This window comes from Scomber japonicus, chromosome 4, assembly GCF_027409825.1.
Source record: "Scomber japonicus isolate fScoJap1 chromosome 4, fScoJap1.pri, whole genome shotgun sequence".
Lineage (NCBI taxonomy): Eukaryota > Metazoa > Chordata > Actinopteri > Scombriformes > Scombridae > Scomber > Scomber japonicus.
Genome location: NC_070581.1, coordinates 22,418,488 through 22,431,306, shown reverse-complemented (window position 1 = coordinate 22,431,306; position 12,819 = coordinate 22,418,488). Strand labels below are relative to the sequence as shown.

Below are 12,819 nucleotides of genomic sequence, written 5' to 3'. Positions count from 1 at the left end.
GCCCCAGTGATTCTGATTACACTTAAGGGTATGAGTTGAGCTTTGCATTATGCAGTGGTGAGGGATTAGTCTTCACGGATGCAAATAAGTGAAATTGCTCAAGAAATTTAATTTGTAGTTTGTCCACTTCGAATCACAGTTAGACTGCTTCCCCTCTCTGCTTTCCCTCCTACTCTTCTCTCATCTCATGCTGATGATGCATTGATGCGCATGACAGTAATTATGTGGTTGCGACAGCCATGGCTGTAACCTCTGACCTTGAAAATGCTTAACATAACGTAGCTATTTCTGGACTTCTCTCCTGTAATGCTTTATATGTGTGACTGTGTGTGTGTGTGTGTGCGCGAGAGAGAGAGTAACTTGAGATTGAGTGTCTTAATTCCATCTCTGCTAACACTTTGCTCCATGCACATCCCTAATCCGACTGGCCTGTTATAAGGTGCCGCGCCACCTCAGGGGGCCGCAGAGCACGTCTTACTCCCACAAGATCTACCCCTCCATCCATCCTTTCTTCCATCTTTCCACTTCAGCTACATGACAAGATTTTCTCACAGTGTTTTATTCTGAAAGAAGGCATATTTTTACACACTGTCAAGGTCTCAGGAGAAGAAGCATCACCTTTAACAGCAGCCATGAATGGCACAGAGGGACCCAACTTTTATATCCCCATGTCTAACAAGACTGGGTTGGTGCGCAGCCCATTTGAGTACCCTCAGTACTACCTGGCTGAGCCCTGGAAGTACTCTCTTGTTGCTGCGTACATGTTGTTCCTCATCATCACTGCTTTCCCCATTAACTTCCTCACTCTCTATGTTACTGTCAAAAACAAAAAACTGAGGACCCCTTTGAACTACGTCCTGCTCAACCTGGCGGTGGCTGACCTCTTCATGGTCGTTGGGGGCTTCACAGTCACTCTCTACACATCCCTGCATGGATACTTCATCTTAGGGGTCACTGGCTGTAACATTGAAGGATTCTTCGCCACTTTAGGAGGTAAGACAGAGAGCATGTGAAATTGTTCATTTGTCACGAGTTTAATTGTGATTCTGATCAAAACCAATTGCACTTCAAGTTTGTATAGTCTGTGTCACTTTCATGATTAAAAAAGTAGAAATATTGTGTCTATAATTACATGTGTGTTTTTTTTTTAAGTAAATACTGCTCAGTATTTAAATTGACACCTGCTTTATTTTATGTCTCAGGAGAAATTGCTCTCTGGTCTCTGGTGGTTTTGGCAATTGAACGTTACATTGTGGTCTGTAAGCCCATGACAAATTTCCGCTTTGGGGAGAAACATGCCGTTGCTGGGCTGGCATTCACATGGATCATGGCCCTGACCTGCGCTTGCCCCCCTCTGCTTGGCTGGTCCAGGTACTCACTCTGTTTCTGTTCCTAGGCTGTGCTTTAAAACCATGCTAATATTCTTCTGCTGAAAAACGATATTTTATTAAAAAGCATCTTAGAGATTCTTTATTTACTTGCAGCAGATATGTAATATTACATACTGTGGAAATTCTTAGATTATTATTATGTGTGTGGATGCAGGTACATCCCAGAGGGAATGCAGTGTTCCTGTGGGATTGACTACTACACTCCCAAGCCCGAGATCAACAACACTTCATTTGTCATCTATATGTTTGTCCTCCATTTCTGTATCCCGCTCATCATCATTTTCTTCTGCTACAGTCGCCTGCTCTGCACTGTGCGAGCGGTAGGATCACAGATGCAATATTAATAATAAGGATGTGATACCTTATTTATCCCTGTAGAGGAATTTCTTTTCTTCTTTTTTGCACCTGCCGTCCCCTCCTCAGGGAGGTTAGGAGCATCTCAGAGCAGAGTCTCTGGAGATATGAAGGATTTAATGGCTCAAGGACACTTCAGGAGGGCAGACCATTGCCAACATGGCAGCTTACACCCACTGTCCTCCAGCTGAAGGGCAGTCTGCTTTCTCACTGTGTCACCCCGATGCCCTCATTAATAATAGTATAACAACATTAAAAATGTATCAGCCATATGAATAGTAAAAAATGCCAAAATACTTTCAATGTGATCAAGTAGGTAGATTATTTACTGTCCTTCCTGTTATTTCTAAAAGCCCAAGTTGTAATAACTAACAAAAATAGTTGCATATATCAAGAGTTTGACTTAATGATAGAAAATTATTACTGCTGCATTTGAAACCATAACAGGTTTAAACAAACCTTCAATGGCTTTAAAAAAAAATATGACTAACTTACCCTAGCTGTATTAGTCTATTGATTTAAAGACCTGTAAATCAATTTAGTCTAATCCTGGGTTTGTATAATTTTGGTGACAGGCCTATGTTTACTTATGGATCACACATTAGTCCTTTAATAAGTTAATAAGATGTATTTGTCTGTGCTCAGGCTGCGGCCCAACAGCAGGAGTCTGAAACCACCCAGAGAGCTGAGAAAGAGGTGACACGTATTGTCATTGTCATGGTGATCTCCTTCTTGGTGTGCTGGGTGCCCTACGCCACCGTGGCCTGGTACATCTTTGCCAATCAGGGAACTGAGTTTGGACCGGTATTCATGACTGCGCCTGCCTTTTTCGCCAAGAGTGCCGCTCTGTACAACCCAGTCATCTACATTCTGCTAAACAGACAGGTATATGAAGCAATTATCCTGGTTTGAGAGCGCTGTAGTGAAAGTGTATTGTGAATGTGTTTCTTTATCTTCTTTTTCTAATTCTCCTCAGTTCAGAAACTGCATGATCACCACAGTGTGCTGTGGAAAGAACCCGTTTGGAGACGATGAGACCGGAGGTGCGGCTGTCTCCAAAACCCAGACTTCATCTGTCTCTTCTAGCCAGGTGGCCCCTGCTTGACCTGTGCCCACTCTGCTCCCTCCTCAACGGCCCATCTGTCCCTGCACACCTAGGGATCCACCTCCGCCAAACAGCACCACGTTCTTTTGGCCAATCCTCTTGACTTACCTCTCAACGTGTCCTCACTGCAGCGGCACGACCGCACCTTTGGTGGGACTGACATACTTATGAGCCAGCATGTGTGTTTTCAATCCATTTAATCATGGAAAGTGTTCAGCTGGCTTCACTGAGTTTAACCCGGCATCATAGGGATGGTGTAGTCCTGGTGATGATCCAACTGAACACATTCCAAGCTCCCCACTACCCACAGAAACACATAATAGGTGAAGATTTTATTTAGAAAACCACACAACATGATTTCATCCACATCAAGTCTTGTTCAAGTAATTGCTGCAGCTACATATCCCCCAAAATGTGCTTTGAACAATAAATTTAATGAATACTCATGTGAAATTAGTCATGAATTTGTTTAGATATCTCAGATGAGTTTTTAAGGCATCAGACGGGGCTGTCCTCTGGTCCCTCTGTCTTTCCTCTTGTCTTTGTGGAGACGACGCTGAGGTGGTGAGTTTGCTCTTGGCATCAACTGAGACATGAGTGTAAACAGATGGACCTGAAAAAAGCCTCTGCAAGGAGGAGGCGCCACCTGCAAGAGACTGAATGCATGTGTGGTGGATGTTTATGTATTTGAATGGATGTCAGAATGTCAGTGTGTGTATTCAGAGGTATGGGGATATTATTTTGTTCATTGCGTAGAAGTTAGGATCTTGTGGAAGTTGTTCAGTGTCCTGCAATAAAAAACAATGCTAAATGTATACCTGGCTTTTCCCTTACTCGCTTTTTCATGAGAACATTTACGAGTCATTCTGAGAAGTTCCAGATGCCTGTTGGCAGGCTTGTGGGTGACAGGCCAAATTCTTAATGGTTTTCGAATGTTGTTAAAATTGGCTGAGCTGTAATGAAGCTCAGAAATGAAGCACTCTGACAGTACAATAAACATTGTCATCATTAGACACATTAAAATCCTAAATACTGTAATTTATTTCACAAACTCTGACAAGTCATTTGGCATCACAAATACAGTCATGTCTGACACATCTCTTCAGATTATATTGAGCTCAGTTTTTTTTTCATAAATGTAAATTTCCCTCTTGTAGTTTGGTCAGAATCCAACATGATATTCATTCGTTTACAAGCACACTGATCAACACTTCTATAATGATGCAGCTCTTCCCAGTGAACTACATTACATTTGATTTAATAAATTTTCAGTCATTTATATTCTTCTCTCCTCCCTCTTCTCCTCCTCAACCCATCATCAACCTGCAAAGCACACTGGAACGTATTGTTCAAAAAACCTATGAGGGATGAGTAACTCATCTTCACCAGTCACACCTGAGAACGTTGCAGGCTTTAGGAGATGGGAGGAGTATGTCACGAAGGTCCTTTCTACTCATCCTGATGAACAGGCCACTTGACAGCATTATAACACATCTATAAATATTGCTATGGACATTATAATACAGTACAGTGCATCATTGGCTCATTCCCTTAAGAAAAGGGTTCAGTGCGTTAAGATTGCCACCAGGGCTTTAGGTCCCAGTAACTGTAAAGACATCCAGAGTAAGCCTCATCTCCATGCTCCTACACTTTCCCTTTAAAGCGTAGCTGAGCCAGACTAGAATTCTGTCCGTGTCATGGGAAAAGATTTGGGAAATTTACTTGACATTCCCAGAAGACAGGGGAAACACGGAAGGCAGGTTTTTGAGTCCTTTGCTCTGCCACTTTTCACACTTGTTACAGTCTGTTGCTTTGGAGAATGGGGATAATAATGACACTTTTTTTTTTAAGAAGGCTAATTCCTCAGTGGCCGACATTCCCACATAAGCAAGTAGGTAGGAAAAAGGCAGCTGGCAGCAGGAGAAAAGAGATGGCTAGTAGACAAGATGCCAGCAGGTTCAGGCTTCACTGCAGCACTCGTAGATGTTGTCCTCCACGAGGGCAATGACCTGCTCGAACTTGTGGTGCAGCTGAGTGCGACGTGCGGTGGGGTTAGACTCCAGCGCGTTCACCACCTGACCGGGGGAGATAGAAAAAGAAAATACAACAAAGATGACTTTCAGAGGCTGTTGAGCGTTCATGCATCTAAGGAGAGGGAGGAAATCAGCCACCTGCCTGGACATAGAACGATGAGCGAGAGAAAGAGAGCGCAGAGGAACAAGTGAAGTACTTCAGCCTCTTCTCCTGCCTTCACGCATGCCTCCACACCACAAAAGCCTTTTGCTCTTCACATATTTACAAAACCCACATCTGCTCTGTTTTTCATGCCCAACAGTTGTCACCGTGTCAGTGGGATTTATGGGCTCTTAGCGGCAATGTGCTACCAGGCAGAGCGAACTGAGCTGGGGCGAGAGAATAGGCAATCAGAGGCCATTCACAGAGCTCTGTGAATCAGACTCTAAGCCCCCTGGCCCACGTCAGTACAGTAGAATGACATAGGAAAGCAGCTAAATGGTATTATCATGAGGGTGCTCTCCATTAAGGCACAGTCACCACTGACTAAGCCTCTACAGAGAATAGTCACAGCAGTAAGGAAACATGGGGGAGGACAGCAAGTCAAGTCAAGTCAAATCAATTTTATTTATATAGCATGAAGAGGGCGTGAAGAGGGCTAGTTCAAAGCGAAATGGTGGATATGAAGCAACAACTTAACACTGTCATTAACCAGATAGGGGTTTTGGATAGAGTGTTGCAAGAGGAGAAGGTAAACACAGTGTTGTTTGTTTGAAGTGAGAGGTATATGGGGGCTGAAGAGGTAAAATTGGACACACAGAATATAGTGGCTGCAGATGGGAAGATAGTCCACATCAGATTGGTTCCCTTAAAACTAAAGAAAACAGCTATTTAGTGCAGATATTTGAGTATATTTGGGTGAGTGACACATTGTAATGTTGTTTAGAGTGTGTCACATCTCTAAACGGTAATCATAGTGTCTCCCACGCTGATATGTCACGCTCTGATACACATCTGTGAAACATAATGCAGCACAGAAGGTTGACTGAGGTGCTGTGGGTGCTGGAAAGGGCCAGTTTGAACATGAGTAACATATCTAATCAAAGGCGGCAAAGCAAAGAGAGATTCTTACCTGGTTTCTGTATCTCTTGGCATATTTGTAGATTTCTGTCAAGGCCAGGTTGGTGTTGAATTCATTTCTGTATTTCTATAAGATGGACAACAAAGAGTTGCATTAGATTAAAATCCCAAATTCAAAACGTGCATCTGATTTCAGAGTCAGATGGTGACATTGGGGGTTTTCTGAACACTTTACTCACTCGTGACTCCTCAGCCAGGTGAGCGTTCATCTCCTGCTCGCTGAGAGGTGCCATTTCCTGTATCTGCTGGTAGTAGCACTGCACCCTCTTCTTATACTCAGGAATCTCCTTGGCATACAGCAGTTTGTTGGTAGGGGAGTCCTGAATAAAATAACACAGTCAGGACACTCATGTAAAGGTTTCAACCATTTAAATCTGAGTGTGCTTTAACACCCCCTGAGCTCATAAGCCTTCCGAGGATAGTCTGATATACACAACATTTAATAAACATGGACACACTTTACAAGAAACATTTAAAATTTCAGCTAAATCCTGATTCAAGAGAAGGCAGCAGAGGGAGAGGGAGTTACATTTCTGATAGTAGGCAGTGGAGCAATGAGGATGAGATCAGTGTTGTTGCATGCGATCTAAATGCCCCATTTTTATATGAACTTCCTTTTGTGAGAGATTTGGTATGAGCATACACTGGAGTGTGTATGCAACACGTGACTATACAACGACATCCCAGGAAGCACCATACATGGCACAACTTCAACCTTGACTGACCTTCTGAGGGTAAAATTCAAAGCAGAATAAATTATTTGGCACTGGACCTCCATGTTTGATGAAAGAGAACTATCCATTATTGTTCAGTCTGCAATAAGGTGCTGTTGTCCTAATATGGAGCTGTTCATTTAAGCTGGACATTATTTCAAATCTAAAATCTAAACCAGCCTGAGCTGAGACAATGGAGGGAGGGAACAGTTTCCTTTTAACACAACAGGAGGCTCAAAAAGTCATAGCTGGAGAAGGAAAATTCCAGTCTAAACAATACTCCTTCATACCTCTGGCACTCACTCCACAGTCACTTCATGCTCTTGCACTAGAGCTTATTCATGCAGAAAGAAAAGTAGCAGGGCTAAGAGGTTGTGGGCATATTCAGGTTTTAGTGGTGACTACTGTTGCGAGTGACTGTGTGTAGGTCTTTGTGTGTGTGTATGTGTATGTGTATGTGTGTGCAAGAGAGAAAGTAGGACAGGGAGAAAGAGACGGGCAGCCTCAGTTTTCAGCATCAGCAAATGTGCTTACAGCGCGCCTTAATATTTTTATGTGTCATGAGTTATTTGTGTCACGTAATGTGTGTTTGTTTGCATGTGTGTGTGTTTGTTTGCATGTGTGTGTGTGCATGTTAAAGGTGCTGTGGGACAAAAGGGCTCTGGTCACATTCGTTCATTCTGATAGGGAACCCTCTCTCTTCCTGTCTACAAGGTCACTTCCTGCTGTTCACCCATCTGCCTAGTAACCCCCCTGTGACCCCGTGGCCCTCCATGTCTGCATCTTGCCAGATAAGAGAGTTTCCGTGGAAACAGCGAGCGTTGCTTAGTTTCCTACCCCTCGCTCTCTCTCACCCCTGCTGCGCTCCTGCTAATCCAGAACCCGTACCCTTCGTTGCCCTGTCCTGAGGCCATCACACACACTCATACGCATGCACAAACAAGCTGCTGTAAACACTCGAGGAAAATGGAGAGGTGTGTCATGCCAGTCTCCTTGACCTACAGGGAAAACGTGGCCACATCCTTGAACCAGGTGACTCCACAATACATGCTAAGCCAGATGCAACATGTTAATGAGGGGGCTGCTGGAGCTTTTATGTGTATGTGACTAATGCTACCATGGCTCTTTGGAACCAAAACTGGAAGTATATAAATCGGACTGCTACTCAATGAAAGAGCAGCATTATAGGATGAGTCCTTGGCTACCTCCAGGGAGGAAGCCAGTCAGAAAGAGACAGGAAGCAGAGCGTGCTCAGGGTCACGGTGTCTGAGGGATGAGACGGATTTGTGAGCAGTGAGGACATTGACATGCAAGCGCACACAGAGAGTCACATACAGACAGACAGACAGACAGACATATGCATGCCTGAACACACCCACCCACATGCACACGCTCACACATACTCGCACACAGCACAAAAAGAGATCCCTGGTGCTCATGACCTTGGATCAGCCGACTGGGCTGAAATAACACGAGGAGAGGTAGATGCAGCTGACAGTCTTAAGGCTTAGAGATGAGGGTTCACACGGGGGCTCTGGAGGTGTGTGTGTGTGTGTGTGTGTGTGTGTGTGTGTGTGTGTGTGTGTGTGTGTGTGCAACATAGCTAGATATATAGCTAGATAGCTAGATACATAGCTAGATACTGTACATAGCTAGATAGCTAGCCAAATAGATAGATAGATCGATCGATCGATCGATAGATAGATAGATAGATAGATAGATAGATAGATAGATAGATAGATAGATAGACAGACAGATAGATAGATAGATAGATAGATCGACAGTCTTACCTTGCCTAACTGCAGGTCAGATATGGAGCAGGCATCTATGAAGGCCTGGGCGATGACAGACAGACAGGCGTCCATGTGATCCGTCTTATCGATGTCAAACACAAACTGAGGATTCTTCAGGATGTTCACCCAGAAACGCAGAGGTAAACTGCACAGAGGGGAGGATAAGCTTTTACAGCCGTGTACTTGCACAGCAAGGTGACTTAAATCATAGAGGTTAGTCTTCTACCTGTTGGTTTTCCAGATGTGCAGGGTGTCTGGATCTGTGATGCCCCGTTTGTCAGCCTGCTCCTCCAGGAAGTCAAAGAAGTATTTGATTGCCAGAGGGGGCCGGTCTGGAGGGATGCTGAGGATAGCCTGAAAGAGGTCATCCAAGAACTTCTGAAGAGTTCCCTGTGGAGGAAAAGAGTAAAGGCGGCTCTTACATACACAGAGACATGGTTTTGTGGCATGTGGACATTTTTAGATGACTCTAGAGGCTTATATGGGCCATAAAAACATGAAATAGAAAGATGACATAGATATCAAACTGTATCTTGTGAAAGTCTGTTTGTGGCATTGACAAGAGAAGCAGTTTCCGCTCACCTTGGTAGACAGTAGGCGTGTCAGGTAGATTTCAGGTAGGACCTTCTTCCTGTGGCTCTGTCTGTGCGACTTCCTGTTCTCCATTAGCTCATCGTGAGGTAGGACCTGGAACACGAGAGGTGAAAGGTCAACATGCTGTACACAGGTTGAAGCAATAAACCCCCTCATGTGTAGCTAAATGAATGCTGTACTGTCTCCGCTGTCTCAGTTGTCAGAGGGGAATTTTTCTGTTTTATGCATTAGACACATGATCCAGAAACCACATCAGGGTATTTTGAAAAGCTGAATAACAAGCAGAATTGGGGAAGTGACAGGAGTTGGGAAATTCTGGAGATCTGTCTCTGGTTGCTATGTACAGGATCATGTATCTGACTTGCTGACACACGTCTAAATTCAAATTCACCTACTTGTGTCAAAAGAAGGACTACAAAACTCTGTCTGTAAAACTAACTATTCACCCGGCAAATTGTGTTCCAAGGAACTCATTATTCTAAAGTCAAAGGGCCCATATCTTGGCTGACGTTTATAAAAGAGCTTAAGCGGCATTAGTGCTGTCATGTCCTCTCAGCAGCTTTCCTTTTCACCTCCATTCACCCCCATTCTCTCTGTCGTAAGGCCTGCTCTGTGCTGACTAACACACAGGAAAAGCTCCAGTAATAAACTCGGAGACCACTTACAGAAACATTCTGATTACCTACAAGGAGTAACTCACCAAGTGTACATACTTCTCGGTATCCAGATCTTTGACTGAGGAGAAAGAGACAAAAAAAGAAACATACAGTGTGAAACAATGTGTAATCAGCAAGGTGGAGACCTGAGAGGATGAGAGGAGACAGCAGGAGGGAGCACAGAGGAGTGTGACAGATAGGAGGGCGAGAAAAAACAAGAGGAAGATTGACAGGAGAGCAAGGGAGATAGAGTACATGCGAGAGGAGAAAGTGATTAAGGTGGACTGTGGGCCGAGAGGGGAGGGGAGCTGTCTGAGAGAATGAAAGAGAAAGATTACGAGTGAAAGAAGAGAGAAAAGAGAGAGATTAGGGGAGACAGACACACAGAGTCTGTGATTGGTTCTGGAGCCAGCGTAATGAGATGGTAATGCTCGACCAACACTGGGAAAGAGCATTAAAAACCTTGCTGGTTTATATATAGATATAAACAAAACACACTCATGCACATGCATGAACACGTCCATGTAGACACTTGTTCAACACAAACACGAGTGCAGACACAAAGACAAACACATACAATAAATTATTGTACACCCACAACAGAAAAACAAAGACAGCCATTTGTGCAGAATGGCGCACACACACACACACACACACACACACACACACACACACACACACACACACACACACACACACACACACTACTATTACAGCCTGCTCTGCCAGAGATGCTCCTGCCCAGCGGGCCTCAGTCCAGACCCTCAACACTGATCACAGGCAGGCCGGACAGTGTTATATATTAGCCAGGGAGCACTACAGGCTCATAACACCCCCTTGACGCTTTGAAGCCTGAGCCAGGTTTCGTCCCTATAAGCCTATTTTTGGCCAAGTATGAATGAGAGGAGCGGCTTTGATGGACAGAGCCTTAGCAGAACTGAGCTCTGGTCTGGTACTGATTATACAAGGTGCACCCCGCACAACAAATGGACAAGGCCATTAAATGCTGTATGTAAACTCATCTGTCAACAGGCATAGCAGGCATTATATTCTGGGTTGAGGCTGGACAACGGCTACATTTTTTCCCACAAGCTGACATTTTCTAATGGAAAACATGTATTATGTATAGAAAGAGCTCTGAATGAAGCAGTGGCATAACTTCTATGAGAGGCAGGGGAATGTGTGTTGTGATTTAAGAGGTGCGAGTGTGTTTAGATGTCTGCTGTGTCTTTTGAGGACAGGAGAGTGTGCATGTTTCATGCGTGTTTACATGAGCATATCATGTTCCCGTGATTTACTAAGCGTGTGTTGTTTCCTGTGAGGGAGTGAGTGCATGTTTTTATACAAGTGAGTGTGACAAAGCGACAGGGGTGTGGCTGTGTTTGAAGGTGACGTACCTCTCCCCAGGGTGTTCTCTTTCTTGTCTTTCATGCTCATAGCCAGCGATGCCCCCTCTGGGATCTGTGAAGGGAGAGAAGGAGGAGGAAGGAGGGATGGAGGAAAGACGAGAGAGGACAGAGGGCACAGGGTCAGGGGTGAGTCGGGGTGTACTAGAACAGCGTCATTAAGCATGCCCTCCAGGGGAGTGTGGTGTTGAGAGGCGCACATGTTTGTGTGTGTGTATGTTGTGTGTGTGTGTGTGTGTGTGTGTGTGTTGGTCTTGCGTGCATCTAGAGTGGTGGCAAGTCTGCGGGAGACTGGCTGGGCTCATTAAAGTCAACCCGTGGTGAAATGGATTGAACAGCCTTGCCAGTGAACCCGGACTGTTAGCACACGCTGCAGCTCACTGCTTTCACAGCTCTGTCCCCATGGCTCAGCAAAAACTAAACAGAGCACTTAACAAGTACAGGTAACAGGTCAAAGGTTGGGGGTCACTGAATGTCTGTTTACTCATGCACAAATGAATATAGACATAAGTAAACACACATACATGCCAAGACACTCTTAATGAGATACCAGTACTAAGCTATGTGACCTAAAAGCAAAAACAAAACTGTTGTTGTTTATATCAAACTTCATAATGAGTGTTAAAATAACACATTTTTAATTTCCTAAATATTTACAACTTATTCATTGCATATTTAATTAATGTATGTTACATAATTTATTGCATTATTGAACAAAGTAATTAAAGGTAAATCATGTGGAATATTTTAATCAATGCATATCTAATAATGAATGTGTGTGTATGCATATTATTATGATGCCATGTTTATTAAAGCACATCTATTAGATGTGAGTGATTACTGGCTAATTGTGATAAATGATAATGAATTATTACAGAGTATATTAACTAATGAATAATAAAGTACTGTAAACATCAGATACTACTTTTTAAGGGTTAGGGTTAGGGTCTAATATAAAGAGCTGCACACATGGATATTTTATAGTATAAAATCCATGACTTGATCATCTACTTAGTATTTGACAATGAATGCAACATGTCAAGTCATTAAAGTCTTGTTCCATTGAATGTTTTGCATAGTGTTATTTGACTTGTACTGTATGTTTAAGTTTGACACTAGAAGACTGTTTTCACATCCATCTGATGAGGAAAGTTGTGTACCTATAGTACAAGCATGATTTGTGACATGACTAGTTTGGAGTCAATCATGGTCCAGTATGCAAACAACACGTGCAACATGGAAACTAGTTAACTTCAAATTCACAATATTTGCATATTCATAGATTGTGGACTTTTTGATGAGGGAGGTGGAATACTAAAAAGTATAGTTTTCAATAATTTTAACTTATATAACTTCTTTATGGACAAACAACTTCAGAGTGTGTTTTATATGTCTGGAAGGGATTTTTTCAGTTAAGTATTAATATGTTGTGATATATGTACATAAACCATGTATATTATCATAGTTATTCAGTAACAGTTGATAAACAACAATAGTAATTTCTTATAAAATCTTACCTAAGTACTGCAATAGTGACATAAACATATGCATGTGTAGCGTATGTCTAAATGCAGAATATGCATAACAGCAATGTGAATGCAGAAGCTCTGCCACAGCTACACTGCAGTAAATCACCTGTACATTAAGAGAAATA

At 43.2% G+C, this 12,819-nt stretch overlaps 2 protein-coding genes across 2 annotated transcripts in view; one reads left to right on the top strand and one right to left on the bottom strand.

Annotated features, from left to right (window-relative positions):
• The first annotated feature begins 632 nt into the window (after positions 1-632).
• On the top strand, positions 633-2,867 carry LOC128357514 (rhodopsin-like). The gene is made up of 5 exons (XM_053317876.1): positions 633-993; positions 1,203-1,371; positions 1,546-1,711; positions 2,391-2,630; positions 2,722-2,867. Exons 1-5 carry the CDS (start codon positions 633-635, stop codon positions 2,848-2,850), a joined length of 1,065 nt encoding a protein of 354 aa, XP_053173851.1. The 3' UTR covers positions 2,851-2,867.
• Positions 2,868-3,169: 302 nt separating this feature from the next.
• The window catches only part of plxnd1 (plexin D1), a 63,715-nt gene continuing 54,065 nt past the window's right edge, over positions 3,170-12,819 (bottom strand). The window contains exons 29-36 of the mRNA XM_053317448.1: positions 11,157-11,220; positions 9,804-9,838; positions 9,092-9,196; positions 8,736-8,899; positions 8,507-8,654; positions 6,183-6,323; positions 5,996-6,070; positions 3,170-4,925 (exon numbers count right to left, since the gene is read on the bottom strand). Coding sequence (XP_053173423.1) covers positions 4,809-4,925; positions 5,996-6,070; positions 6,183-6,323; positions 8,507-8,654; positions 8,736-8,899; positions 9,092-9,196; positions 9,804-9,838; positions 11,157-11,220 — 849 coding nt within the window. The 3' untranslated portion in view covers positions 3,170-4,808. The remainder of the gene's footprint in view (positions 4,926-5,995; positions 6,071-6,182; positions 6,324-8,506; positions 8,655-8,735; positions 8,900-9,091; positions 9,197-9,803; positions 9,839-11,156; positions 11,221-12,819) is intronic.

Bases quoted from the DNA above. Each gene is read 5' to 3' on its own strand.
- LOC128357514 (XM_053317876.1), top strand. From the start codon at position 633: ATGAATGGCACAGAGGGACCCAACTTTTATATCCCCATGTCTAACAAG. The intron at 1,372-1,545 runs GTACTCACTCTG...GTGTGGATGCAG, and splicing joins CCTCTGCTTGGCTGGTCCAG to GTACATCCCAGAGGGAATGC. The intron at 2,631-2,721 runs GTATATGAAGCA...AATTCTCCTCAG, and splicing joins ACATTCTGCTAAACAGACAG to TTCAGAAACTGCATGATCAC.